Source organism: Macadamia integrifolia, unplaced genomic scaffold (assembly GCF_013358625.1).
Source record: "Macadamia integrifolia cultivar HAES 741 unplaced genomic scaffold, SCU_Mint_v3 scaffold2553, whole genome shotgun sequence".
Classification (NCBI taxonomy): Eukaryota; Viridiplantae; Streptophyta; class Magnoliopsida; order Proteales; family Proteaceae; genus Macadamia; species Macadamia integrifolia.
The window spans coordinates 21,499-46,802 of record NW_024868792.1 but is presented as its reverse complement, the minus strand read 5'-3'; the positions used below and the strand labels follow the sequence as shown (position 1 = coordinate 46,802).

The 25,304-nt window shown below is 38.4% G+C and overlaps 1 protein-coding gene across 5 annotated transcripts; it reads left to right on the top strand.

The window, feature by feature from the left end:
* Positions 1-1,604: 1,604 nt before the first annotated feature.
* LOC122066742 (photosynthetic NDH subunit of lumenal location 3, chloroplastic-like) lies at positions 1,605-24,995 on the top strand. Of its 5 annotated transcripts, XR_006136442.1 has the most exons (4): positions 21,513-21,626; positions 21,784-21,827; positions 22,865-23,132; positions 24,655-24,995. XR_006136442.1 is itself a non-coding variant. In XM_042630582.1 (3 exons), the coding sequence occupies exons 2-3, from the start codon at positions 22,890-22,892 to the stop codon at positions 24,751-24,753; spliced, it is 342 nt and encodes a 113-aa protein (XP_042486516.1). In that variant the 5' UTR covers positions 1,605-1,701; positions 22,865-22,889; the 3' UTR covers positions 24,754-24,995. The 5 variants fall into 5 exon arrangements, 4 of the variants coding, with proteins under 4 accessions (XP_042486516.1, XP_042486514.1, XP_042486517.1 ...); XM_042630582.1 differs by lacking the exons at positions 21,513-21,626; positions 21,784-21,827 and adding an exon at positions 1,605-1,701; XM_042630580.1 differs by having other exon boundaries at positions 21,513-21,827.
* The last annotated feature ends 309 nt before the right edge of the window (positions 24,996-25,304 follow it).

The window sequence follows — 25,304 nt, the reverse complement described above, 5'->3', positions numbered from 1 at the left end:
ATTGGTCATGGTAGATCCATTAATCCTTGAGTCTTGGATTCGAAATTACTCTATCTTGCCAGCTCCATTCACTGTTCCATTGGACACTGCCACATTAGTAAAAGATTTTATGATTATTATAACCTTTGTTGGAAAGAAATTGCTCTTAATTAAGTGGTAGTCAAGAGATATTGCTCTCATAATCCTTTTCATCTCTATTTCCTTGTTCACAATAGAGGACACATGAATTTGACCCCCTTCTCTTCTTCAGAGATCTCTGTTCTTCAGCATACCGATTTCTCTACACTGAAAAAAATATTTTTCTAGTCCTATTTGGCAACAAATCTGGCATATAAATGTAGCTCTTAAGGCTCATATGCTTTTGTGGAAGATCCTTCTCAATACAATCTCGTTTCTAAATATTCTTAATATCAAAGGCTTGAACTTACCTTGAGGTTCCCCCCCCCCCCCCTTTTTTTTTTTTTCTAAGTTCACTTTAGTTAGGATCATTTATTCCTCAGTTGCATTTATGGCAACTAGAGAAATTCTTCATTCGTTTGAATAGTTCTTAGTCTTTTATTGAGTGGATTTCTCCATTTTATCTCTCAACAAACACTATTTGGTTTCAAAAGGGTTATTATCATTATTAGAAAATATTATTTGGAATGTTTGGATTGCTTATTTAGACAAAGTCTTTTAACAATGCATCCATTTCTATTTGATCGATGGCCTATAAGAACATTCATTTCACTATAGTATGTATGAACTCTTACAACATCTTTCCCTAAGCTAAAAAGATATTTCCATGTTTCTCGGATACCTCCTTTGAAAAGCATCTTTAAATTTAATGTTGATGGAGCTTTTCTTGGTTGTCCAAGAGGTGCACATATTGGAGGTGTTTTTCTTAATATGGATGACAAGTTTATCAAATTTTTCTCATAATATATTGGGCTCTTTTATATGTATGTTGTGGAAATTCTTATTGTAAGAAAAACTCTCATTTTGGATTTAGAACTTCATCTTTATTCTCTTATCATTGAGAGCAATAATCTTACGATTGCTTATTTGGTGAAGTAGAAATATAATACTACCCTTTGGCATATTGATGCTATTATAGAAGACTTTTTTTTTAATAGGTAGGGAGGGAAGAAGATAATAACCAGGAGGCTTCCTGTCGAACATGGGCTTTTTGCACATCACGTACAACTATAGGCAATTGTTGTTAATTGTGGAGGACTGCATCTCTCTTACTTAATTTTTTTTCCAAATATCTCTTATCATTCTACTTATAGAGAAGGGAATACAATCAACAACTCTTTAGCCTCGTTTGGTTTATCTAACAAATAATCGTTTATTTAAGATTTTAATGTACCTAGATTTCTTACTTTCTTTTTGTTTGTTGATGCTTGTATATGTTTTCATCCTTGTTTTATATTTTCTTCTTCAGTAATATAAGTTTAAGGTGATAGAATGCTCCCTGATTGCATGTCTACTACACTAGGGTGCAGAGGCATCAACCAGTGCATGTTTTAAGGGTAATGTGGTCTTTTAACATCCTGATAAGTTTGAGAGTAAAAGATGCAACCAGGGAGCGTTACTCTTTCTATAAGTTTTTTCTTTATATAAAAAAAAATGTTTATAAACAGGTTAGGAGAGCGATAGCATTGTAGATGACAGATCGGGTCTGTATTCTAAGGAAGTCAAGCGGGCTGTGGTATTTAGGTATCTCCTTCTTCTACCCTTAAACGATTTGGGTATTTTATTACATTTTTTCCGTAGTGATTCGTAGAATTTATTTTCTATTGTATTCGATTGTTTTTGTGCTCTAGAGATTTGGGTAATTGGTTTTGTCTTGTTAGGGATTTCAATGGTTATTTCCAATTTGGGTATCTACTTCTTATACCCCTTTTTGATTTGGATATTTTACTTCACTGTTTGTTTTAATCTTGCATTCCTTTTATTTTCTTTTCTTCCATTGCAAGTTGATTCTATAGTTCTTTGTTCAACTTCTCTCCTCCATTATTTTCTTAACCGAACTGAAAATTTGAAGGTAAGTTTTCCCCTTCTTCCATTGATGTGATGTATCAAGAAAACTCCTTGTAAATTATACAAAATAGAAACAAACCCATGTACCATTTTTGTTAACATTTACGTAAGATATATGGTGAGATAGATGATTTCTTATCTAGGAGATCATAGTTCAAATGTGTTAAGGAAGAAGCAATCCATGGTTCTAATTACTTGACCAACTTGATCTTATATATGTGAAATCATGTGGTTTTATGTCGACTCATCCAATTCTCTATATAGTAGATGATTGTGTTATCCATAAAAATCATGTTTACACCCAAACAATACAATACCAAAACTTGGAGTCAAGTTAATGCTTTCAAAGTTGCCCAAACTTTGAAGTTCTTGACTGGGTTATAATGTTTAAGACTGAAGAATTGAACATTGACCATGCTTTCAAATCTGATAGATGAACTTTCTTATCTGGGAGATCATAGTTCAAATGTGTTGAGGAAGATGCAATCCATGGTTCCAATTACTTGACCAACTTGATCATATATATGTGAAATCATGTGGTTTTATGTCGGCTCATCCAATTCTCTATATAGTAGTTGATTGTGTTATCCATAAAAATCATGTTTACACCCAAACAATACAATACCAAAACTTGGAGTCAAGTTAATGCTTTCAAAGTTGCCCAAACTTTGAAGTTCTTGACTGGGTTATAATGTTTAAGACTGAAGAATTGAGCATTGACCATGCTTTCAAATCTTCTGCTAACTTTTTACTAGTGGTACATATTTATTCAACTTTTAGACTCCAACCCTTGACATTCCCCTACCCTATCTTTGCTTCTTGACAATCATATGCTTTTTTTTCCCTTGATTATCTACTCTACAACAATTATCAAAATTTCTTAATATGCTATGAAATCAAGCTTAATTTTATTGCTCTAAATTTATTCTTCCACTGTTAAGAGTAGGTTAATTCAAGGATGGAAAAAAGGGTGCATACTATACTTGGATGGAAAATTTTTGTCTATGCTCTTTGAGATTTATTCACTAGTGCAAACTTTATTGCATTTACTTATGGCAATTCTTTGTTCATGGAATGCATTCCTAATTAGTCGCAAAGATTATCCATTAACCTTTTTATAATTTTTTTTTTTGGAGAGGTAGAAAGAGGTTAAGTTTCGAGGTCATTACGATTTCTTATGGTGAAGGCTACATTTTAAGTTAACTAGGTTTAATATCTTCTATATATTATATGTATAACGAATTTAAAAACAATGACAGCAACAACTTCAAACAATGATGGAGAGTTCTAAAAATAAACAAAATCTAAAGTTAGTACTTTTTTAACTCTAATAGATGAAGAGGTAAAGAAAAGTAACAAGTATAGATACCTCATTTTGTCATCTCAAGAAGCTTCTCAGACGATGATGAGTATCCTTTAAGGTATAAGGATCCTATATTTATAGACTTCACATGTTCACAAACCATCTATGTGAAATGAGAAAAATATCCTTAGAGGTAAAATCTTATCCAAAACGTGGTTTTCAGCTCGGATGTTGCCGAGATGATTCAGTATTGGATTATTCTACCATACCCTTACTTTGGGAAGGGATTGAGCTTATTACTCATTCTTTAGAAAAGATTTCATTTCAATGATTGGGATGTTTACCTAGCAACAATCCCTGCTGGCTAGTACTGTCACACCCCGTTCACATAGAACCAGACCGATGACCGAGTTAACTTCGGTTAACTCAAACCTACCAGTATCATCTAATACAGTACCCCACTACAGTATACCCACATCTAAGATAAGTGTTCAAAAGTCCAGCGGAAGACTTAAATTACCTGTAAATATCCCCAATATACTTGATACCCAAATTGTAGTATATAACTAAGTACATATGGGCCCGTAGGTATGATATTTACACAAAAAGAATAAAAATTTACGTATCAAGTACACAAAAAGGGAGGTCATCAAAAGAATCAAAAAGCGAAATCCTATACGGTGTCATTACTGTGGTCCACAGCACAACCCTGGCACATGCAATCAACACCGTGCTTATACTCTTAAGGGACCCACCAATCCTCAACAGGAAACTCGACTGTGGGGCCTAACTCCTGATCTTCAGGCGAGTGACCTGCAAAATCATCTAAAAGAGGTGTACACGTGGGATGAGCTCACTAGCTCAGTAAGTGAAAAGAAAGACCACACAAACATTCACATCCGTATGCACTATATGCCATGCAATTCATTTTAATCTTATCCACCTAAACAACATTACCAAGTCTTAGGTTATATGCAACTCACAACCACAGTGCGCGTATACCCCAGGTACGAGTCACAAACTCCATCCCGTGATACGCCCATAAGGTTGTCGAAGAAGACCCACCGTGATTACTCAGAACAGTAAAGCATGCCGACTACCGGCTCTCAACATAAAAGTAAATGACATAAATGTAAAAGTGCCGACCTCAGAAATTTAAAAGCAGTACGATTGGCCCTCTTGAATATACCACTGAGGTTGCCGACTGTCCTAATGACTAGCTGAACGTATATCTAACCGCCACAGTGACCCGACAACCGCGACCACTGCTTCCCCCCAAATGATAAACCAACACCTCAACCCCTATTGGGAAGGGTCGTAGCATAGGGACTGATAATCCTAAACAACATACTCCTATATGAAAAAGTACGATTGCATAGTGCCACCACGTCCCATATCACGGGCCACCAATGCACTCGTTTCCAAACCGACTATGGTGTCTAGTCTAATAATGCATCATGCACAGTAATCCAATCATTCATCACATAAGCATATCAATCATTTAGCATTGAGAATGTAAAACACAACATACATATCATAAATTATTTGTTTATAATGCGCAAGTAATGCGTGCGAATGGCACACGAGGATGACTAATCTACACATAATTTGCATGATGACATAGCTAGTCTAGATACAATTTAATGATGCAAAAACAAGCCTTAAAATAAAGTCAAATGTCCTCTCCCCACTTACTTATCGGGTACAAAAGCTCACGTTTGGTACGGGTGAGATCCGGTGTGTGAAATGTAAATTCTAGTGGAACCTATCATAAGTGAATGAGGTTAGCATTTCACCACCTTGGGGTCAAAACTAACGAGGTTTGATATTTAAATCATGTTTAAAATGATAAAAGAAGGTTGTCCACCCATTTTGGGCCCATTTGGGCTAAAAAATATGACTAGTGGGCCAACAGGTGGGTCAGACAGCCCACCTGTCTTCGCCCACCGGTCTTCGCTCGCCTGTTAGAATTTAGGTTCTATCCCAACAGGCGGGCGGCTTCGCCCATAGGTCTTTGTCCAGCTGTGGGGGCAAAAATCGATTTTTTCCTTTGAAATGCTCCTTAACCTTGGGAAAACTAAATAAGGCTGTTCCAATCACATTTTTCACACATCTAAGGTCTTATAAAATGATTCTAATCTAGATCTAAGTTAGATATAAGGATTGAAAAGCAATCTTACCTTCTTTGCTCAATAACTCTTCCAACACCCCAAAATCACCTCTTAACTCAAGAAATCACCAATGCTTCTCAAATCTTGTAAACTCTTCTTTAAACCTTCAAAATCAACACATAGACCGTCTCTTAAACCTTAGATTCATCATCTCATGTGGGATTAACAAGATCTCAAGGAACTCTACCCAAACCAAGGGTTTTACTTAGGGTTTTGCGAAAGTTTAAGAAGTATATCCTTCGCTCACCTTAAATCGTAGGTCTCATGTTGGGGATCACTTTTTCAGTGCTGGAATGAAAAGATCAAACCTCAGCTTCGCTTAAAATCATTTCTTTCTCTTTTCTTTTCATTTCTTCTTCTTCGTTCTCTTTTTTCTTCCTTTCTTTTCTCTCTCTTCTTTACTCTTCTCACCCACTCTTTATTGCATTAAATGAGAAAAAGAAAAAACACAATAAGTACTATTTATACTAGAGAATATCTAGTAACCACATGGGTGGGTCACAAAGGTGGGCGGGTTCGCCCACTTGTGACCGCCCACCTGTTGGTCAAAACTTAGCCAAATAATTGAGATTTCGATGTGATTCGACTCTCGGCATGTATCTCACTCTCGACACAAGATATATAATACGTATACACTTTAGGATATGGCTACATACCAGCATTACCCATACATGGCCTTGGGTACACCTGTCTCCTTTGGCACTAACTAGGACTTGTCTGTCTAACCTGTGTTCAAAGTCACCCTTACCATCATGGTCCATATGGAACCCGCCTTAATCCTCTCTGGTTCGGGTCCTACATGGTTAAACCGGGTCAACTGTGTAAGTAAATCAGGTTTTAAAAGTAGGGTATCATATTTACCCCCCCTTTTTAAAAATTTTGTCCTCGAAAGTGGTGTACCTGGTTGTTCGAAAAGATGAGGGTACTTGGCTTGGATTTCATCTTCTTTCTCCCAAGATGCTTCTTCAAGTGAATGGTTAGCCCATCGCACCTTTACGAAGGAAATGGAGCGGTTGCGAAGGGTTTTCACTTTTCGATCCAAGATTTCAGCTGGCGGTTCTCTATAGGTCATATCAGCTTCTAGATATTCTGGTTCCATGGGTAACACATGCGATAGATCGTGAAAGTGTCGCTTCAGCATGGATTCATGGAATACATTATAAACATTTTCAAGCGAAGGTGAAAGAGCAAGCATGTAGGCTACTGAGCCAACCCGAGTCAAAATCTCAAATGAGCCAATATATCTCGGGCTCAACTTACCCTTTCTATGGAATCTATACAACCCTTTAGTAGGAGAAATCTTGAGAAACACTTTTTCTCCTGCTTGAAACTCAATGTCTTTCTTGTGGGTGTCTGCATAGCTCTTTTGACGTGACTGAGCTGCCTTAATCCTTTCTCGAATAACATCGACTTTGTCACATATCATCTGTATCATTTCGGGTCCTAAAATTCGACATTCGCCTACCTCATTCCAATACAGAGGAGTTCTACACTTCCTACCATATAATGCCTCATATGGAGCCATCCTAATTGTAGCTTGATAACTGTTGTTATAGGTAAACTCCATAAGGAGTATATATTCTTTCCAACTACCACACATTTCCATTGCACATGCCCTAAGGATGTCTTCTAATATCTGTATGGTTCGCTCTAACTGACCATCAGTCTGTGGGTGAAAAGCAGTACTCAAGTTCACTTGTGATCCCAAAACATGTTGGAAACTTTTCCAAAATCTAGAAGTGAACCTTGGGTCCCTATTTGACACAATGCTCACTGGCACTCCATGCAAGCGCATTATGTTATCCATATAAATTTGTGCTAACTTGTTCATAGAGAATTTGGTCTTGATGGGAATGAAGTGAGCAGTCTTAGTAAGCTGATCAACTATCACCCAAATCGCATCCATCCCCTTAGGTGTGCGTGGTAGTCCTATGACAAATTCCATTGTAATCCTATCCCACTTCTAGTCTGGTATTGGGAGTGACTGAAGAGTACTATAAGGTCGATGCCTCTCAATTTTTACTTTTTGGCATGTAAGGCAAGTCACCACATATAAGGCTATTGTGGTTTTCATGTTTGGCCACCAGTAGTTTTGTTTGAGGTCCTTATATTTCTTTGTATTTTCTAGGTGGAGTGAGTACTCAGAGCCATGTGCTTCCTGCACTATCTTGTCTTGTACCTCCAAATCATCGAGCACACACAACCTACCTTGAAATAATAATGCCCCGTCGCTGGCTAAAACGAAGTCAGGGTTATTTATTGTTTGCTCTTGAATCTTAATTCTGATCCGTTGCAACTCAAGATCCAAAGGTTGTTTCATTATCGCCTCTTGCCTAATATATGGATGCACCTGTAGAGCTTCCAGGGATACAGTTAACCATTTAATGTTTTCTAGTTGATGTTCAAGCTCTAAGGTTGCTCCTTCATATAAGAGGGTTTCATCCATTAGCATCGCCTCTTGTACGAGTTGTGGACTGACTGCTAAGTATGAAAGTGACACAGTCGGTGCCTTCTGACTCAACGCATCTGCCACTACATTAGCATTGCCAGGATGATACTGAATGTCACAATCATAGTCCTTCATGAGCTCGAGCCATCTCCTCTACCTCATATTCAAATCTCTTTGGGTGAAAAAGTACTTAAGGCTTTTGTGATCATTGTATATCTCGCACTTCTCCCCATACAAATAATGTCTCCAAATCTGTAGGGAAAAAATGACTGCGGCTAGTTCCAAGACATGAGTGGGGTAGTTCTTCTCATATTCCTTTAGTTGTCGGGATGCATACGCTATCACCTTACTGCGTTGCATGAGAACACAACCCAACCTGACCTTAGAAGCATCAGTGTAAACTGTCATTCCACTTGTGCCATTAGGGACGGTCAACACAGGGGCTGACACCAACATTTTCTTCAATTTCTGAAAACTCTTCTCACATTCCTCTGTCCATTCAAATTTTACCCCCTTGTTGGTTAACTTAGTCATTGGTGTTGAGATCCGAGCAAAATTCTCAATGAAGCATTGGTAGTACCCAGTTAAACCCAAGAAACTTCTAATTTTTGTAACGTTCTTGGGGTTTTCCCACTCTACTATGCTTTCACCTTATCAGGATCCACCTCGATTCCATCCTTAGACATTATATGTCTCAGGAATCCAACTTGCTTAAGCCAAAATCATACTTACTTTATTTGGCAAACAATTGTTGTTCTCTCAGCCTCTGTAATACCATCCTCAGGTGTTGAGTATGCTCCTCTTCCGTCTTAGAGTAGATCAAGATGTCATCAATAAAAATAATTACCCATTTATCAAAGACATCGTGAAATACTCGATTCATTAAATCCATGAATGCTGTCGGTGCATTGGTTAACCCAAAAGATAACACTAGGAACTCATAGTGACCATACCGAGTCCTGAAGGCTATCTTGGGTATGTCACCGCTTTTTATCTTGAACTGATAATAGTCTGATCTAAGGTCTATCTTTGAAAATACATTTGCACCTTGTAGTTAGTTAAACAAATCATCAATGCGTGGCAATGGATATCGGTTCTTAATGGTTAGCTTATTCAATTCTCGATAATCGATACACATGTGCAAGCTGTTATCCTTCTTTTTGACAAACAATATAGAGGCACCCCAAGGTGAAACACTTGGGCGAATAAACCCCTTCTCCAATAATTCTTGCAACTACATCTATAACTCCCTCAATTCGGCTAGTGCCATCCTGTATGGAGCTTTTAACACTGGAGCTGCTCCAGGAATCAAGTCTATGGCAAATTCTAACTCTCTATCAGGCGGTAGATGCATCAGATCATCTGGAAAGACCTCAAAAATTCTTTAATCACTTCTACCTCTTCTAGAGGTGTAACCTTTGCATTAACATCAAGTACTGATGCTAAGTAACCCTGACATCCACTTTTCAACAACTTTACCACTTGAAGAGCGGAGATGAGGACCTTTCTAGCCCATTTTATTTTATCTGCTTGGTATACCAGTTCTTTCCCTTCATCATTTGTCACCCTAATTAACTTTTTGAAACACATCACATTCGCTCGATGGGCTGACAACCAATCCATGCCCAGTATAACATCAAAATTCTGTATGTTGAATTTGATGAGTTGTGCATTCAATTTCTTTCCACTGATTTCAACTGGGCATGGCCCATACACCTCTTTCAACTGTGTAACTTTTCCTGTAGGCATACTAACAATCATCTCATGATCTAGTGTCTTGGGTGACATACCAAGTTTCTCAGCAAATCTCTTAGATATGAACGAATGTGTAGCTCCTGAATCAAACAAGATATAGCTGGTATACCTGATATATGTAGAACACCTAGTGTAACAATGCATATAAGTATAGCAGGTCATCAAAATTCAGCATAAGGAAAATCTTAAATTAAAATGTACCTGCTACCACTTCCGTGCTTACCTCAGCTTCCTCAGCTGATAAGGTACACATTCTTCCTTGCGGTTGATTCTCCCGAGTTAAGGGCAGTCTGTACACAGAGGACTGACTGGATGGTAAGACTGATCTGACTCGACAGTCTTTGGCAAAATGCCTATAAGAGTGGCAATTAAAGCAATGGATCTGTGACACCGAAACTGGGGTAGGGATCCTTTGTACTTGACCTGATGTAGATGGGGGATGGGGTGGCCTTGTGACTGTAGGCACCGTACTAGTGTTTGGATGAAAAGATGTAGAGCCCGAACCACCAACTGATCGAGAAAGGTAGTCAAATGGCCTATAGGGTTGTCTATATGCAGGCCCAGAACTATACGACCCACGATATACCTTGGATGAGTTGCCCATGTCCAGAAATGGATTAGTCCTCTTCCACAATCCAGGTGTGAGGGATTGTTCTCCCTTCTGCTTATCTTCCATGGTTTTAGTTTTTTGCACAATCTGGCCATAATCTGTCAAACCTAAGACCTCAAGCACTGACCCAATAGATACCTTTAATCCCTTCATAACCTTGCAACCTTTTCTTCAGCTGACCTCATATGCTTAGGGGCAAAATGGAACAAGCTTTCAAATTGCTACTGATACTCAAGGATAGTCTTATTCCCTTGAGTCAAGGCCATGAATTCCATCTCTTTATAGTCTCTAAAGCCACGAGGGTAATGGTTTACCAAAAATAACTCCTTGAATTGCTCCCATGTGGGTTCCGAATGTGCGGCAAATAATAAAGGCTTAGAGGCTGGCCACTAAGAGTTGGTTTCATTCTTGAGTTGCAGCCCTACACAAATAAGCTTCTGTGCCTCAGTGCACTCAACTACCTCAAATATCTTTTCTAGTTCTTTGATCCACTGGTCTGGCTCTAGAGGATCACTCCCCACCTTAGAGAATATAGGTGGTAAGTTTCTCTTAAAAGATTCCATTACCCTTGTTGTATTATTCATCGACGGATAATTGAGTGCATATGCCGGATAGTAAGGGTACAGAGGGGGCACCATATATGGAGGAGTGCTGAGTGGCGGGATTGGAGGTGTACTTCCGGCTTGCTCATGTGGTGTCGTATCAAGTGGTGCTCGTCCATTTTATGGTCCCATACTAGACCCTACAGGTGGGCCTTGTGGACTAATCATCCAAGAATGTTGACCGGGTTGAGGAAGGTCTAACTGTTTCTGTATAGCAGCCATAAATGCCTGCTGCTACTGGAGAATTTGTTGCTGGAAGGCTTGCTGTGACTGCTGGACTATGGTCGCAACATCACTCGAAGTGATGATAGGTGGAGGATTCAGAAGTGTGGTCAAATGTGGGTCCCTTTGTGCCACACCCTGGTCAAGGGTTTCTTGAGGTTGTGGAAGTGGGGTTTGCCCCACAGAGCGGGACCTTCGAGGATTTGGTGGTCAACTGATAGGATGAGGACCATGTGAGGTTCCTCGAGCATTGTTACTGGATCTAGTGCGTACCATCATGTCCTTGCACCTGGATCATACCATACACAAAACATTGGTTAAGTACCTTAGAATTTACATAAGCACATAATTATTTCTCATTCTATGATATAGCCCACAAAATCAATTTCACTCTATGGTTCACACTCTTGGATTGACCTTAAACTTTTCAACCTGGCCACATAATCATATGCCAAAACACGGGGTATTATAGTGTATGATGTCTTGCATCCAGCCACAGCTTAGCCCCGAGAGTACTGTGCTAGTGCTTCGACAAGTAGGACGGTGGTCCCGCTCAATTTTTTTTTTGTTATTATTATTTCCTTTATTATAGTTAATAATGTATTATTATTATTTTATTTTATTTTTTTCCCCAACCGACGGGCGGCCACCGACAGGCGACCACCGGTGGGCAGTTCGGGTTGGGGCCCACCAGTCCAACCTGAGGCGGACTTAAAGTGGCTTTTAGCCTCTTCAGTCTTCATTTCTCCCATTTCTACACTTAGGCTTAACTCAAGGCGATTTTGGAGGGTTACTTAGCACATCCACTCACGATTCATTCAACGATTCCACGGATTTTGAAAGATTCAAGCATCTTTCACTCTCAAGTAGGTCACTTCTCCATTTCTCTTCTTGGAACATATATTTTGGGGTGTTGAATCCATCCATACTTTCCAAAACTTGATTTTTTTCATGTTTCTTTCCATAAAATAGTCATTCCATGAGAATATGATGCTCCTTTGTGACTCATTCATAGTTTTGGGCTTTACTACCCAATCTATGAGAGAAAATCCCAAATCGAGCCTTAATTTCTCCAATTTGGGGTTTTCTTCTATTTCTTCTCTTTTCTCCCCAACTAACAACTCAAATGGGATTTCTTATCCTTGATTTGCACTTACATTGTTGGAAAGATCATGGAAACTTGTATATGCTTTCAATTCCTTCTCATTTCTATGAAAATCCATATCTTTTGTGTTAGGTTTCTTGAAAAAAAAAATCTGGGGTTTCTATAATTCTCTTCACTTCGTTCCATACTTGTGAACAACTTTGAATCACTTACCATTAATTGTTGGTGCAATGATATTTGACTTATACTTTGAATCCCTCTCATTCCTTGCACCTCAATGTCATAATAGAAAATTTTGCATATTCTTGGTTGTATAATGATAGGTATTGCTATTATTGACATGTAAGCTTCAAGTTCTACACTTTTATGGGATTTTCATTCTCTTGGATTGAACTTGCACATTGAAATTGGGGGCTTCCTACCATTTGACACCAACTACTCCACTTGAGGAAATTCTTATGAGGCTTTCCATCACTTCTCACTTGCCATGCTTCATACTCCTTTGTTACTCTTCTATTTTGCAACATGCAAGTGGATGTCATGTTTGGGGATTTCCTCCTATTAATTTCTCCATGGCTTAACCACCCCTCTTTTTATAATGATCCACATTATGTATTTAGGTGCATTTACATGTGCTTGCTCACCCTCCTGTTTACTTCCTTTGTCATGCAACATTCTTACTTATCACTATTTCTTCACTTTTCTTACTAGGATGTCTTCTTGCAAGGGCAAAGAACCCGCATCCTCTTCTAATAGACGTAGGACCGCAACTTTAAAAGGAAGGGTGTAGGGACGAGTTCCTTACCCCTTCGTATAAGGCAACAAGGACATGCCCCCATAGATCCTCTAGACTATGACGAGGGATTCTTCTGGAGTTTGAGGGCAGCAACGAATTGGCAGACATTTCTAAAGAAGTCTGTAATGATGGAGAAAACCGTGGTAACTTGTGATTTCAATAAGATTCAACTACAAGAGAGGTTTATTGCACTGGGTTAGCAATCCATCCTTAATATTGACCGCTCATGCTATAAACACCTTGTTCGAAGATTTTATTGTAATTTGGAGGTCTCTTACCAGTATGGGGAGTACTCAATCACCAGTATGGTGAAGGGTGTGAACATTCGTTTGACTGTAGACACTCTTGCTAGTATTTTAGATATGTCATCAGTTGGGCATCAATTCTATAGCCCCCCACGGAGTAAGCCCGTGGGCCCATCTTTAAGTTTGGAGATGCAGGACCACATTTACAAGACCATTAGTGGCAGTAAGGTGCGTCCGGATTCTGAGGCAACATTCAACCCGAAGGCTCGTGTATTTGCTAGCTTGGTTCAGTTTAATTTGCTCCCTAGAGGAAGTCATAGGAACCAAGTGGGCTTCATGGCAGCCTACATAGCCTTCTGCATCTATAAGGCCTTGAAGGGAGGTGTCGAGCATTTATGCTTGCCCTACATTATACTTAAGACTATAGAGCATCATGCCACACATCTTGAGGACGGAGGTTTCCCATATTGGTAGGACCCTCACTAGGGTTTTTGAGTTCTTTGGGGTGGATTTGAGTAGTGAGGAGGGATAGACTCCAACGGATAAATTTAACAGGGAAAACCTACGCAAGATGGGTCTCCAAACTCTTATGGATGTACCTCAGAGGGCAGGAGCTCAAGGAGGCAGGAATAGGGGGAATGTCCACAAGGAGGATGTCCACATGGAGGAGGAGGAAAATAGTGAGGAGAATGAGGATTATGTTCTTTAATTCGAGGAGGAGGACTTTTTGGACGAGGATATCCTCGAGGAGGAGCCTCTTGATTCGAGAGATGCTGATCCTGACTTTGCTAGGGCTGCAAACGCACAGCACAGAGCCCCACCACCTAAGAGTGGCACATTTGACTTTGAGAGCATGATGACCAGCATGAGGGCCTTAAAAGATGGGCAAGATCAGCTCTTGAGAAGACTAGATGAGAGTGCTACTAGAGAGAAAAATATCTTAGAAAGGCAGGCTACATTAGAGAATTCCTTCCTAAGATTGAGCGAGGATTTGGACACAACGGCCAATGCTATTTCAACGGACTTTACCCTACTCCGGAGGGATGTGCAACTAGTGAATGCGAGATTTGATTACTACAATCGTCGGCTCAATGTTAAATCGAGGCCTAGAAGGGATGGATTAGTAGAGCTAGATGATGATGACGGTCTCTGAGGACTTAGCTTGCCTATCCTAATCAGTTTTTTACTTATCTCTGTTGTTTATGTGTTTATGGTGGACTATATATATTTTATACTTTTCTCTGCAATTTGGACTTGCTAGTATGGTGTTATGATGTTGTTGGTGACTTTTAATTAATTTTGTATGCTTGATAAACTTTTTGTAATTCGCTTGTAATAATGTTAGTTAGCCTTTGTTGATTATGCTTATTGATATATGTATGTTGTCAATCAGGTGCTTCTATTTGAAAATTTTGAAAAATCTTGTTTTAGCGTTGTTATGCTGTCGAAATTTTGTTAAATCTATACTCGATGGGTTATGTAGTCAAATAACTAATCTTTTATTTATTCCAAGCAAACTTTTTCTAATGCATGCCATGAAATGCAATAATTAAATGCAACCATCATTTTTTTTTTTTTTTGGCTTTTAATTCTTTAAAGTTTTTACATTTACCCAACCTCATTTCCTATTATAGATTCTATGGGGTCTAAATGGTATGCTGTGAGTGAATAGAGCATCATGTTCTGATACCACCATTGTCACATTCCATTTACATAGAACTGGACCGGTGATCGAGTTAACTCCAGTTAACCCAAACCTGCCAGGATTATGTGATACAGTACCCCACCACAGCATACCCACATCTAAGATAAGTGTTCAAAAGTTTAGCGGAAGACTTAAATTACTTATAAATATTCCCAATAGCTAAGTACATGTGGGCCCGCGGGCATGATATTTACACAAAAAGAATGACAATTTATGTATCAAGTACACAAAAGGGGAGGTCATCAAAAGAATCAAAAAGCGAAATCCTGTACGGTGTCATTACTGCGGTCCCGTAGCATAGTCCTCGTACATGTAATCAACACCATGCTCATACTCTTCAGGGACCCACCAATCCTTAACAGGAAACTCGACTGTGGGGCCTGACTCCTGATCTTTAGGCGGGTAACCTACAAAATCATCTAAAAGAGGTGTGCACGTGGGATGAGCTCAATAACTCAGTAAGTGAAAAGAAAGACCACAAACATTCACATCCATATGCACTATATGCCATGCAATACATTTTAATCTTATCCACCTAAACAAACATTACTAAGTTTTAGGTTATGTGCTACTCACAACCATAATGCGCATATACCCCGGGTACGAGTCACTAACTTCATCCTGCGATACGCCCATAGGGTTGTCGGAGAAAGCCCACCGTGAGTACACAGAAAAGTAAAGCATGCCAACTACCGGCTCTCAATATAAAAGTAAATGACAGAAATATAAAGGTGCCGACCCCGAAAATTTAAAAGCAATACGATTGGCCTTCTTGAATATACCACTGAGGTTGCCGACTGTCCTAATGACCAACCGGGCGTATGTCTAACCGCCACAGTGACCCGACAACCGCGACCACTGCTTCCCCCCAAGTGATAACCCAACACCTCAACCCCTATTGGAAAGGGTCGTAGCACATGGAATGATAATCATAAATCGCATGCTCCTATATAACAAAGTACGATTGCATAGTACCACCGCGTACCATACCACGGACCACCAATGCACTCATTTCTAAACCGACTACGGCGTCTAGTCTAATAATGCATCATGCACAGTAATCCAACCATTGATCACATAAGCACATCAATCATTTAGCATTGAGAATGTAAAACACAACACACATATCATAAATCATTTGTTTAGAATGCATAAGCAATGCGTGCGAATGGCACACGAGGATGACTAATCTACATATAATTTGCATGATGACATGACTAGTCTAGATACAATTTAATGGTGTAAAAACAAGCCTTAAAATAGAGTCAAATGTCATCTCCCCACTTACTTGTCGGGTACAAAAGCTCACATTCGGTACGGGTGAGATCCGGCGTGAGAAATGTAAATTCTAATGGAACCTATCATAAGCGAATAAGATTAGCATTTCACAACTTTGGGGTCAAAACTAATGAGGTTTGATGTTTAAATCATGTTTAAAATCATAAAAGAAGGTTGCCCGCCCATTTTGGGCCCATTCAGGCTCAAAAATCGACTGGTGGGCCAACAAGTGGGCTAGATAGCCCACCTATCTTCGCCCGCCTGTTGGAATTTAGGTTCTGCCCCAACAGGTGGTCCCCTACAGGCGGGCAGCTTCACCCGTCAGTCTTTGCCCACTTGTGGGGGCAAAAATTGGTTTTCTCCTTTGAAACGCTCCTCAACCTTGGAAAAACCAAATAGGGTTGTTTCAATCACATTTTTCACGCATCTAAGGTCTTATAAGATGATTCCAACCTAGATCTAAGTTAGATTTAAGGATTGAAAATCAATCTTACCTTCTTTGCTCAAGAACTCTTCCAAAACCCCAAAATCACCTCTTAACTCAAGAAATCACCAATGTTTCTCAAATCTTGTAAACACTTCTTTAAACCTTCAAAATCAACACATAGACCATCTCTTAAACCTTAGATTCATCATCTCAACTGGGATTAACAAGATCTCAGGGAACTTTACCCAAATCAAGGGTTTCACTTGGGGTTTTGCTAAAGTTTAAGTATAGCCTTCGCTCACCTCAAATCGTAGGTCTCGTGTTAGAGATCACTTTTTCGATGTCGGAATGAGAAGATCAAACCTCGGCGTCGCTTGAAATCATTTCTTCCTCTTTTTCTTTTCCTTTCTTCTTCTTCGTTCTCTTTTTTCTTCCTTTCTTTTCTCTCTCTTCACCCACTCTTTAATGCATTAAATGAGAAAAAGGAAAAACACAATAATTACTATTTATACTAGAGAATATCTAGTAACCACATGGATGGGTCACACAAGTGGGCGGGTTCGCCCGCCTGTGACGGACCACCTGTTGGTCAAAACTTAGCCAAACAATTGAGATTTTGATGGGATTCGACTCTCGGCACAAGATATATAATACGTATACACTTTAGGATACGGCTACATACCAGCATTAATCGTGCATGGCCTTGTGATACGTGCATATACATGGCTTGGGTACACCCGTCTCCTTTGACACTGACTCGGACTTGTCTAGCCAACCTATGTTCAAAGTCACCATTGCCATCATGGTCCATAGGGAACCTGCCTTAACCTTCTCTGGTTCGGGTCCTGCATGGTTAAACCGGGTCAACCGTGTAAGTAAACCAGGTTTTAAAAGTAGGGTATCACAAGTACAATCTTCAATTCTTATGCCTACTTATAATATGTGAAAGATTGGTTTTTGAATCATCTGATTTAGACATTTATAGCCTAAGTTATAGGTATTCCAAGTTCACAGTCCTTATGTTAGATAGGCTATCCCTTAGCCTAGTTCAAAAGTGAACCTGCCAAAGTGACAAAAAGTAGATAAAATGTCGTTTTACACGAATTGACTCTATAAAGGGGTTGTGTGGATGTTGAGGACCAGGACCATCGACGTCCACTCCCTTCAATATAAGTATCAAATAGTGCCTTAAAGATGTTGACTGAGATCCTCTCTCTATCGACACTTAAAAGCTTCTATTAGATAGAGACAAGGTCAGTTGACATCGATGCACCCAAATGTACAAGGATTCTTCTTCCTCAGCTTTGAAGAGTTATACATGATTTCAACCTCTTCTTTAATGTTAGGAACTCGTCTAAGTTGTTTACTAAGGCACTAAGATGTTATATGACATGATAAATACCTCCCACGAGTTGGATAGATTTTGGTCAAGAGTGTGAGCCTAGTATGCACCATTGATGAGATGATTCTCTCTTGGATGCTTTATATATTGTTTAGATGGTTTCCTTAAACGTAAAACATGTAAAGGGAGTTATAGTCCCTCTAAAGTCTATAAATATAGGGTTTTCTATGTTGAGAAGGATCTTTTGGACTATCTTTCAGTATATAGAGTCTGTCCTTAACTAGCGTTAGTTCAAAAAAGAAAGTCTCAAAATCCTAAGTTTTGGGCACTTATAATTTCAAGTTGGAGCTTCTCTCCAGAGTCTGCTAGACTTCTATTACTTTCTTTTATTTTTTATTTTTTATTTTTTTTTATGGAACAAGAAAAATATCATTAATACCATAAGATTGAATCTAAATTATTATATGAGAGGGGGTAAGGAAGAGAGTTTCTCTCAGTAAAATCCCAAAAAGTTAGATGTTTTAGAAATTTAATTACATCATCATCAGTTATTTTGAGATGGAAATTAATTTAGTTAAAAAAAAAAATCTGAATATCCAAAAAGGCAATATTTCTTTTAGAGGCCATGTGCACGTCCCATGGTTAGTTAAAAAAAGTTGTTGATTAATAGAATCGGTCCAGATTTCCCCTTGTGTCCATCTCTTATCTTGCATGTGTCACTCCCATAAGCAGCCCTCGAAGGTATGCTTCATTGGTGCTTCTTGGCATGAGATAATTAACTTTAAATAAACCAACAACATTTTCATTAATTATACAATAAACACAAGCAGAAGTAATTGGTCTGGTCACTGACTCCCACACATACAATAGTCGATGGGGTCATAAAGGGGGTAAATAGGGGAGAGGGAGTCTCATGGATTAAGATCACTTTTGTTGGTTTATTGAAAGTGCTTGCTTGATCTATCAATTGCTTCTCTGAGTGAAAAATCACAAGGGTATTAGGCCTATCCTATTTGAAAAAGCATATTGTTCCTTCCATATATAATTACTTTTCTATTATTTCTATTGAGTTCTCTTAGTCAAGGTAAGCCTTTCTTGGCTTTTTTTTCATTATTATTTTCTTTGTATTTCTTAATTTTTCTACATGCTTTTCGGGGTGTGTGATTCTACTTCTTAGGTAGTATTCATATGTTCATTAGGACCATGATTTCATGATATAGTGATCATGCTTCAATGTGCTGTATAGTAAGTTCATATTTCATGTTATGGATTATGGTGTTTTCTTTCATAAAATACTTCCTCTTTTTTTTTTCTTCTCTACATAGTGATGGTATGATGTTCTAATGATGTGTTTATCATATTTTATCATTGATATTGTTTTAGAATAGTTTTTCTTATTCTTTGATATTTTCAAGGATTATTTTTCGATTTATTTTAACTTGTTGTAGGGCCTAGGTTTTTTTTCTTTTTCTATATATATTTGTACACGAATTTTTATGTTTATTTCGTCATATTTTGTTATGATGATTGATATTTCCATTATGTTATTTGATTCCTCACTACTGGGTTTGTTTAGCTAGAATCTTCCATGTGTTATTTATTATCTTTACATTGTTTACATTCAATATATTTACCTACCTTCGTTTTATAGCTAAACCTCCGGGTATGTGCTCCTAATCCCTAAGTTTTTATTTTTAGTACTTTTATTCTTATAATGTTTTATTATGAGTTAGATTTATTTTAGCCATGCAATAGGAAGATTGATTTGCATCGGGTGGATTAAGGTGTCTAACACCTTCCTTAGGCTATAAATTGACCCTTACTCAGACCGTTAGTTTGACCAATTCCCTATTGATTGGTTGTGGAGATATTTTATTTATATGTTTATTTATTTATTATTATTTTTTTTATGTAAGTAAAACCCTAATTCTAGGTGGCAAGTCTTTGTTTTAGTCATCTCTCTTTTTGAGGATATGAGATAGAAGACAAACTCATATGCCCTTTCCCCTTCAGGCAAGGGTTTGACCAATTCCCTATTGATTGGTCATGGAGTTAATTTTTGTTTTGTGTGAGACCCTAATTTTAGGTGGCAACTCTTTGTTTTACTCATCTCTCTCTTTCTCCAGGAGATGAGATAGAAGACAAACTAATGTTTCAGTGCCCCAACATGAGCACCATCAAGTTCATGTTTACCAGAGTTTCCTATACAGTTACTAGGGGTGTCAACGGATAGGTTTTGCCAGGTTTTGATCCAGGTTGAATCGGTTTCGGTGTGGGCATGGTGAAACTGAAACTGAACTAATAAGGGAAATTTTGCTTTTCCGTTTGATTTTGGTTTCTTGTATCAGTTTGTAATTGAGTTGGTTTTAGGTTTTTTTATCTAGTTTGGGTTTAATTTTCCATACAAACTCATACAAAACTGTTTTTGATTTTTTACTGGTTTGATTTCGGTTTCGATTTAGATTTTGAGTCGGTTCTGATTTGGTTTCAGGTCCATTCAAATTCTGGTGCAGTTTGGTTTGTCTGTAGCACAAGATCCTAAATTGAAATTGGCCCAATTAGGCTTTGGGTCAGGTTGGTCCAGGCTATTTTTAGTTCAATTCGACCAATTTTTCCACTTTGATTTAGGTTTTGACACCCATAACCGTTACTATGGGATAACAATCTTCTTGGCTATTCGGGGTTTATTTTAGTCATACATTACTATACAACATACATGAAGTGATTTAGACATCATCATCATCATCATCATTATTATTATTATTATTATTATTATTATTATTATTATTATTTATTTATTAAAATTTTTTTTTTTGTTGTATTGATGCAATCAACTTTATTGGAATTATTGGATGTACTAGTGCCCTAGAAAATGTTTTAGTAATTTCAGAACTTACTATAATTGAATAATGGTTATTGGCATTTTTGCAAATTTTAAGGATGTGAAAATGGAGAATGATATTTGAAAGCTTTAGCGGATACTCTTGCAACAAGGTTTGATTCAGATGTTGTCTATCCTTCATGTCTTCTTGAAAATGAAATCTTTTGGCATATTTTTTTGTGTTTAATTTCTAGACACATCTGGGCTGCGAACCTCTTAGCTTATGCACAGAATATAAATTTATTTCATGTGTTAAAGAGAGATAAAAACACAACAGTGCTAGTGTAGTTTTTCCTATCATTTGTTTTAGGCTGTTTTTCAGGCTTACTTGAACTCTAGAATGGGACCCACACAAAGGTCTAACTAATAGGTCTTAGTTGTTCTAATCGTATGAACAAGAGGCACTTATTTTAATCTCTAGCAATTTCCAAATAAAATAAGACCCGTACCCTTTTATACTTTGAATGGGAAACCAACTGCCATGTCATTGGTGAGACGTGTCCAATGTAGACCCCACTTGGGATTGATCCTCTACTTGAGATACCTCCAGAAAGAGAAAGAGAAAGAGAGAGACCACGTTTCCAATTTGTCTCCACGCGTGACGGCTAGAGAGAGGAACGCTTCGCGGCTAGTTGGATCGGAGAGAGACCACACTTCTCATTAAAACCGGGCGGATCCAAAGCTCATAGAGAGAGAAAAGCTAGAAAGAGGTAAGAAAAGGGTTCAGAGTTGAGAACCACAAGACCGAAACCGTATACGTATATCTGAGCTGTCTCTGTTGTTTACAACCAGAGATACTCCGTATCTTTCTAGGTATTAGAATACGTACAACAAAATACACACTCTCTGTCTTCTCTCTTTCCTCAGGCGTACGGACGACTCGTCTTTTCCAAAGATCGTCTCTCATCCAGGTTAAACCCTTTTATACTCTCTTTGTTGCTTCATTCTTTTCTATTTTTCTGGAATGCTCTTGTTTGCTTGAAGAGAAGATTAATTTTTTTATCTTTATATTCCAAGTAATTAATAGAGGTAAAATCGTTAAGCATTTCTTCTTTTCTTGATATGGGTTTCTTATTTCGCTTTCGTTTCTTGCTTGGATTTTGGCCCATCTGTATATTGCAGTGATTTGTGAGATTTTGTTCCTCCGATGATGCGATATTTGTGAAATCTGAAAATGGGTTTGGCTTAATTTTTTAGTTTCTTTTTGGTTATGGTGATCTCTGTTCTTGACTGTTCAAGTTTCTTGGTGCTTCCTTAGTTGCTTCCTTTGATCATGATGGGTTTCTGATAAAAAAACCCATTTGAGCATATTTCATCATTCTCATGGTCTTCGATCAAGGCATGAATCAAAAGAAGAAATCAATTTGGAATTCTTGAGCTTCAAGAAAACAAATACCGAGAAAATTCTCCTTTCTTTCTTTATTTAGAATCATCAAGTTTTAGCTTATTGTGCATAATCAGGAATTCTCCTTTTGTTCTTTGCTTACTGTTTGAGGAAATATCTTGTGCTGTCACCGTGGGTGTATGGAAGTTTCATACTCCCAATTAAATAAATAATGACAGCTTCTTAAGGGTAACACCAAAATGCTTTTCTTTATCAGTTTGGGTCAAATTGATTTCAAGGAAGTTTCTTAAAGGGGTGTTATGTAAAGCAATCTTTTAATATCTCTTATTGTCTCAAGTGTTGGTTTTGGGAAGGTAGGATGAAAACCCATCCTCCTATTGACAAGGTACTAGGACTAGGGGAGGATGTTGTACATTTCTTTTTTCCCTGTCTTCCCTTTCTGCCCTTTCCTTTCTAGGTACTTTCCTTGCTCCCAAAGTCTCCTCCCAATCATATATAATGCCATAACCATTAACAAGCCAATGCTTGTTTGCTTTCCTTCTTTCTTTTTCTCTTAAACTGTTCTCAATAAGTGATTAGCTTTCACCTTGTCTTTGTGATTAGATTCTTCTTCTAGCTTTCTTGAATCATGAACATGGAGGATGTCCAGTCAAGAGGAAGTAAGAATCGGATTAAGAAATGTGTATTTGATCTTCTTTCGATCGGAGAAATGAGTGATGATGAGAATTCTTGGGATATTTTGGGAAAAGATCTCCAGCTAAAATCGGTGTTCTTGTACTGCGATTTCAGCCGGGTGATCTCTCATGCACCGGAGGAACAAAAGAAGAGTCTCACAGAGCTTGCTAATAGGCTTTTCTATTACATAGAAGAGGTAATTCTCGTTTCTGAACTTCAAAGTTTTCTCTTCAAAATTCTCTCTTTGAGGTTCTTTGGAAGGGATGGTCAAGGTCAAATTGGTCAATTACTTTGGTCGTTGATCTTGATCATTCTATTTGAAAGGGCTTTACAGTACATGGGCCTGCCTCCACCTCAACGAGAGTCTCTTTAGATCACATTGGCCCATACCAAAACTTATTGATAAGGTAAGCTGATTGATTCTTAAAATCAAAATTGAAAATGATTAGCTACCGGTCCGGGCAGTTTTCGATCTTGTATTGGATCCAGCCGAGCCCAGTGGGGCCCGTTTGGGTTGGGCTTTTCAGCCCGCAGGTTGGGTTAGGGTTGAAATTTCCAGGCCCGGGTAGGATTGGGTGGGCTTGGGCTTGAGTTCAGCCTGACCTTGCTTTGTATATATAAATATATAGTCTATAATTATGTAAAAAAATCATAATTTGGGTAAAAATAAAAAGGGGCAGCTCAAACTTACCCCCTGAAATGAGGGAAAATAGGGGTTGCTAGATCAATCAGCAATTAGGGTTAATCAGGGCTGAGTTGGGTTGGTTTGAGATCGATAGGATTGGGCTTGGGTTGCAATAGCCCAGCCAGATGTCGGGCTGGCTACCTGTCTGCATTCCCCACACTCAGACACAACACCCTGAAACAGGGGAGAAAGATTGTTCCCAGGCTGTGTAGCATACACGTCCTTGTGTATATCTCTTTACTTTGTTCTGTAAAATAACAGATTTTTCCATCATTGTAGGAGAAGAAAGATAGACACAAGGAGGTGCTAGCGTGCGCTGCACTGTCAAACAGGAGTTTAATCTCATAATAAATATATGAACTTCAATTAGCTCCTTAAATTGAGTTCCTAGAGGTCCATATACCACCCCCCCCCCCAAAAAAAAAAAGAGGCAATAGACAACATATATTTTATTGGGTTGGGCTAATCTCGGCCCAGCCCAACCCTGACCAATATAAAATAGCTGGAGAAGTAGACAATCCATGGGCTCAAAACCAAATGCCATTCTCGAAGAATTGGAATTAGTCCTGGGCCACAGTCTCATCAGCTATCTTTTCATCCTGAAAGCAAAAGGTCCCATGGCTCTGGTCTCTAATCAGGGTGGAAAATTAAGGCCCTGTAGTCAGGATGAAGAAGGCAATAATTCCTTGGGGCTAGGATCAAAGATTTCAATTTGACAGTTTATAGGTAAAGTCCAGCTTTGAAGTCGGATCTTATCAATGTGAGTCTGGATTTAAAAACCAGGAATCAGGATCCAGATTGATCAGAATCCACCAAGACCGGATATGGTTAAAATGGGTCAAATATGCCCAAACCCTAGTTTTTATAAAGGGATTGGCCTGGGCCAATTCCGATCCAAATGGGTCAGGTGTGTTATATGGGTTTACATATCCACTCTCAAAGTTGTGATATGGTAGGTGATATATATTGGTATCCCTATATCATCAATCTAGACCATTGAATTTTAACGATCACTGTGTTATTATTCCTGCAGCTGGATCATGCGGTGAAACTCCGTAGCATTCCTTTAACGCAGAATCGATACAGCGACGCCGCTGTTGTATTTCATGAAGTGATGGCAGTCATGCTTTAATTGAAGCTATTATTAGAGAACTAAACTCAACAGTTTCAAAAAAGGGTGTTTGTACATAAACATGATAACTAGATTAGAATTCTCTCTCTATACTAGAGAGAGAGAGATATATATATCATATGTTTGTACATATTAACATTTTAGGACCATGTGAAAGTGTAAACCATGCATATGTTGTGTTTGTGAAAAGTGGGGAAGATTTCATTCCCTTGCGACCTTTTATCTGATTTATTGTTAGCCAACTTTGCTTCATTTATATGTAGGAATGACAAGTGTCTTTAATGGTAACCCCTCAAAGGTGGGTGCCACGTAGGCTTTTATGGGAAATGAGAATGGAACAAAACAGGGGTTTAAAAGATGATATGTGGATTTTACCCAAAAAAAAAGACGATATGTGGATTTTGATGATTTCCCTTCCTGGTTGAGTACTTTGAAAGAAGAGCTAATTCGTTTTTAACACTTTTGATTATGGAAGTGGTCCGGATGGCCCTAGCCATGATGTACAGATCCCTAATATCCATGAATGTATGGATCCAGTGCATAGCGCACTG

Excerpts from the sequence above, each read along its gene's own strand:
- LOC122066742 (XM_042630582.1), top strand. The coding sequence starts at position 22,890 with ATGAACATGGAGGATGTCCAGTCAAGAGGAAGTAAGAATCGGATTAAG. Across the intron at positions 23,133-24,654 it reads TTTTCTATTACATAGAAGAG|CTGGATCATGCGGTGAAACT; the intron begins GTAATTCTCGTT and ends TTATTCCTGCAG.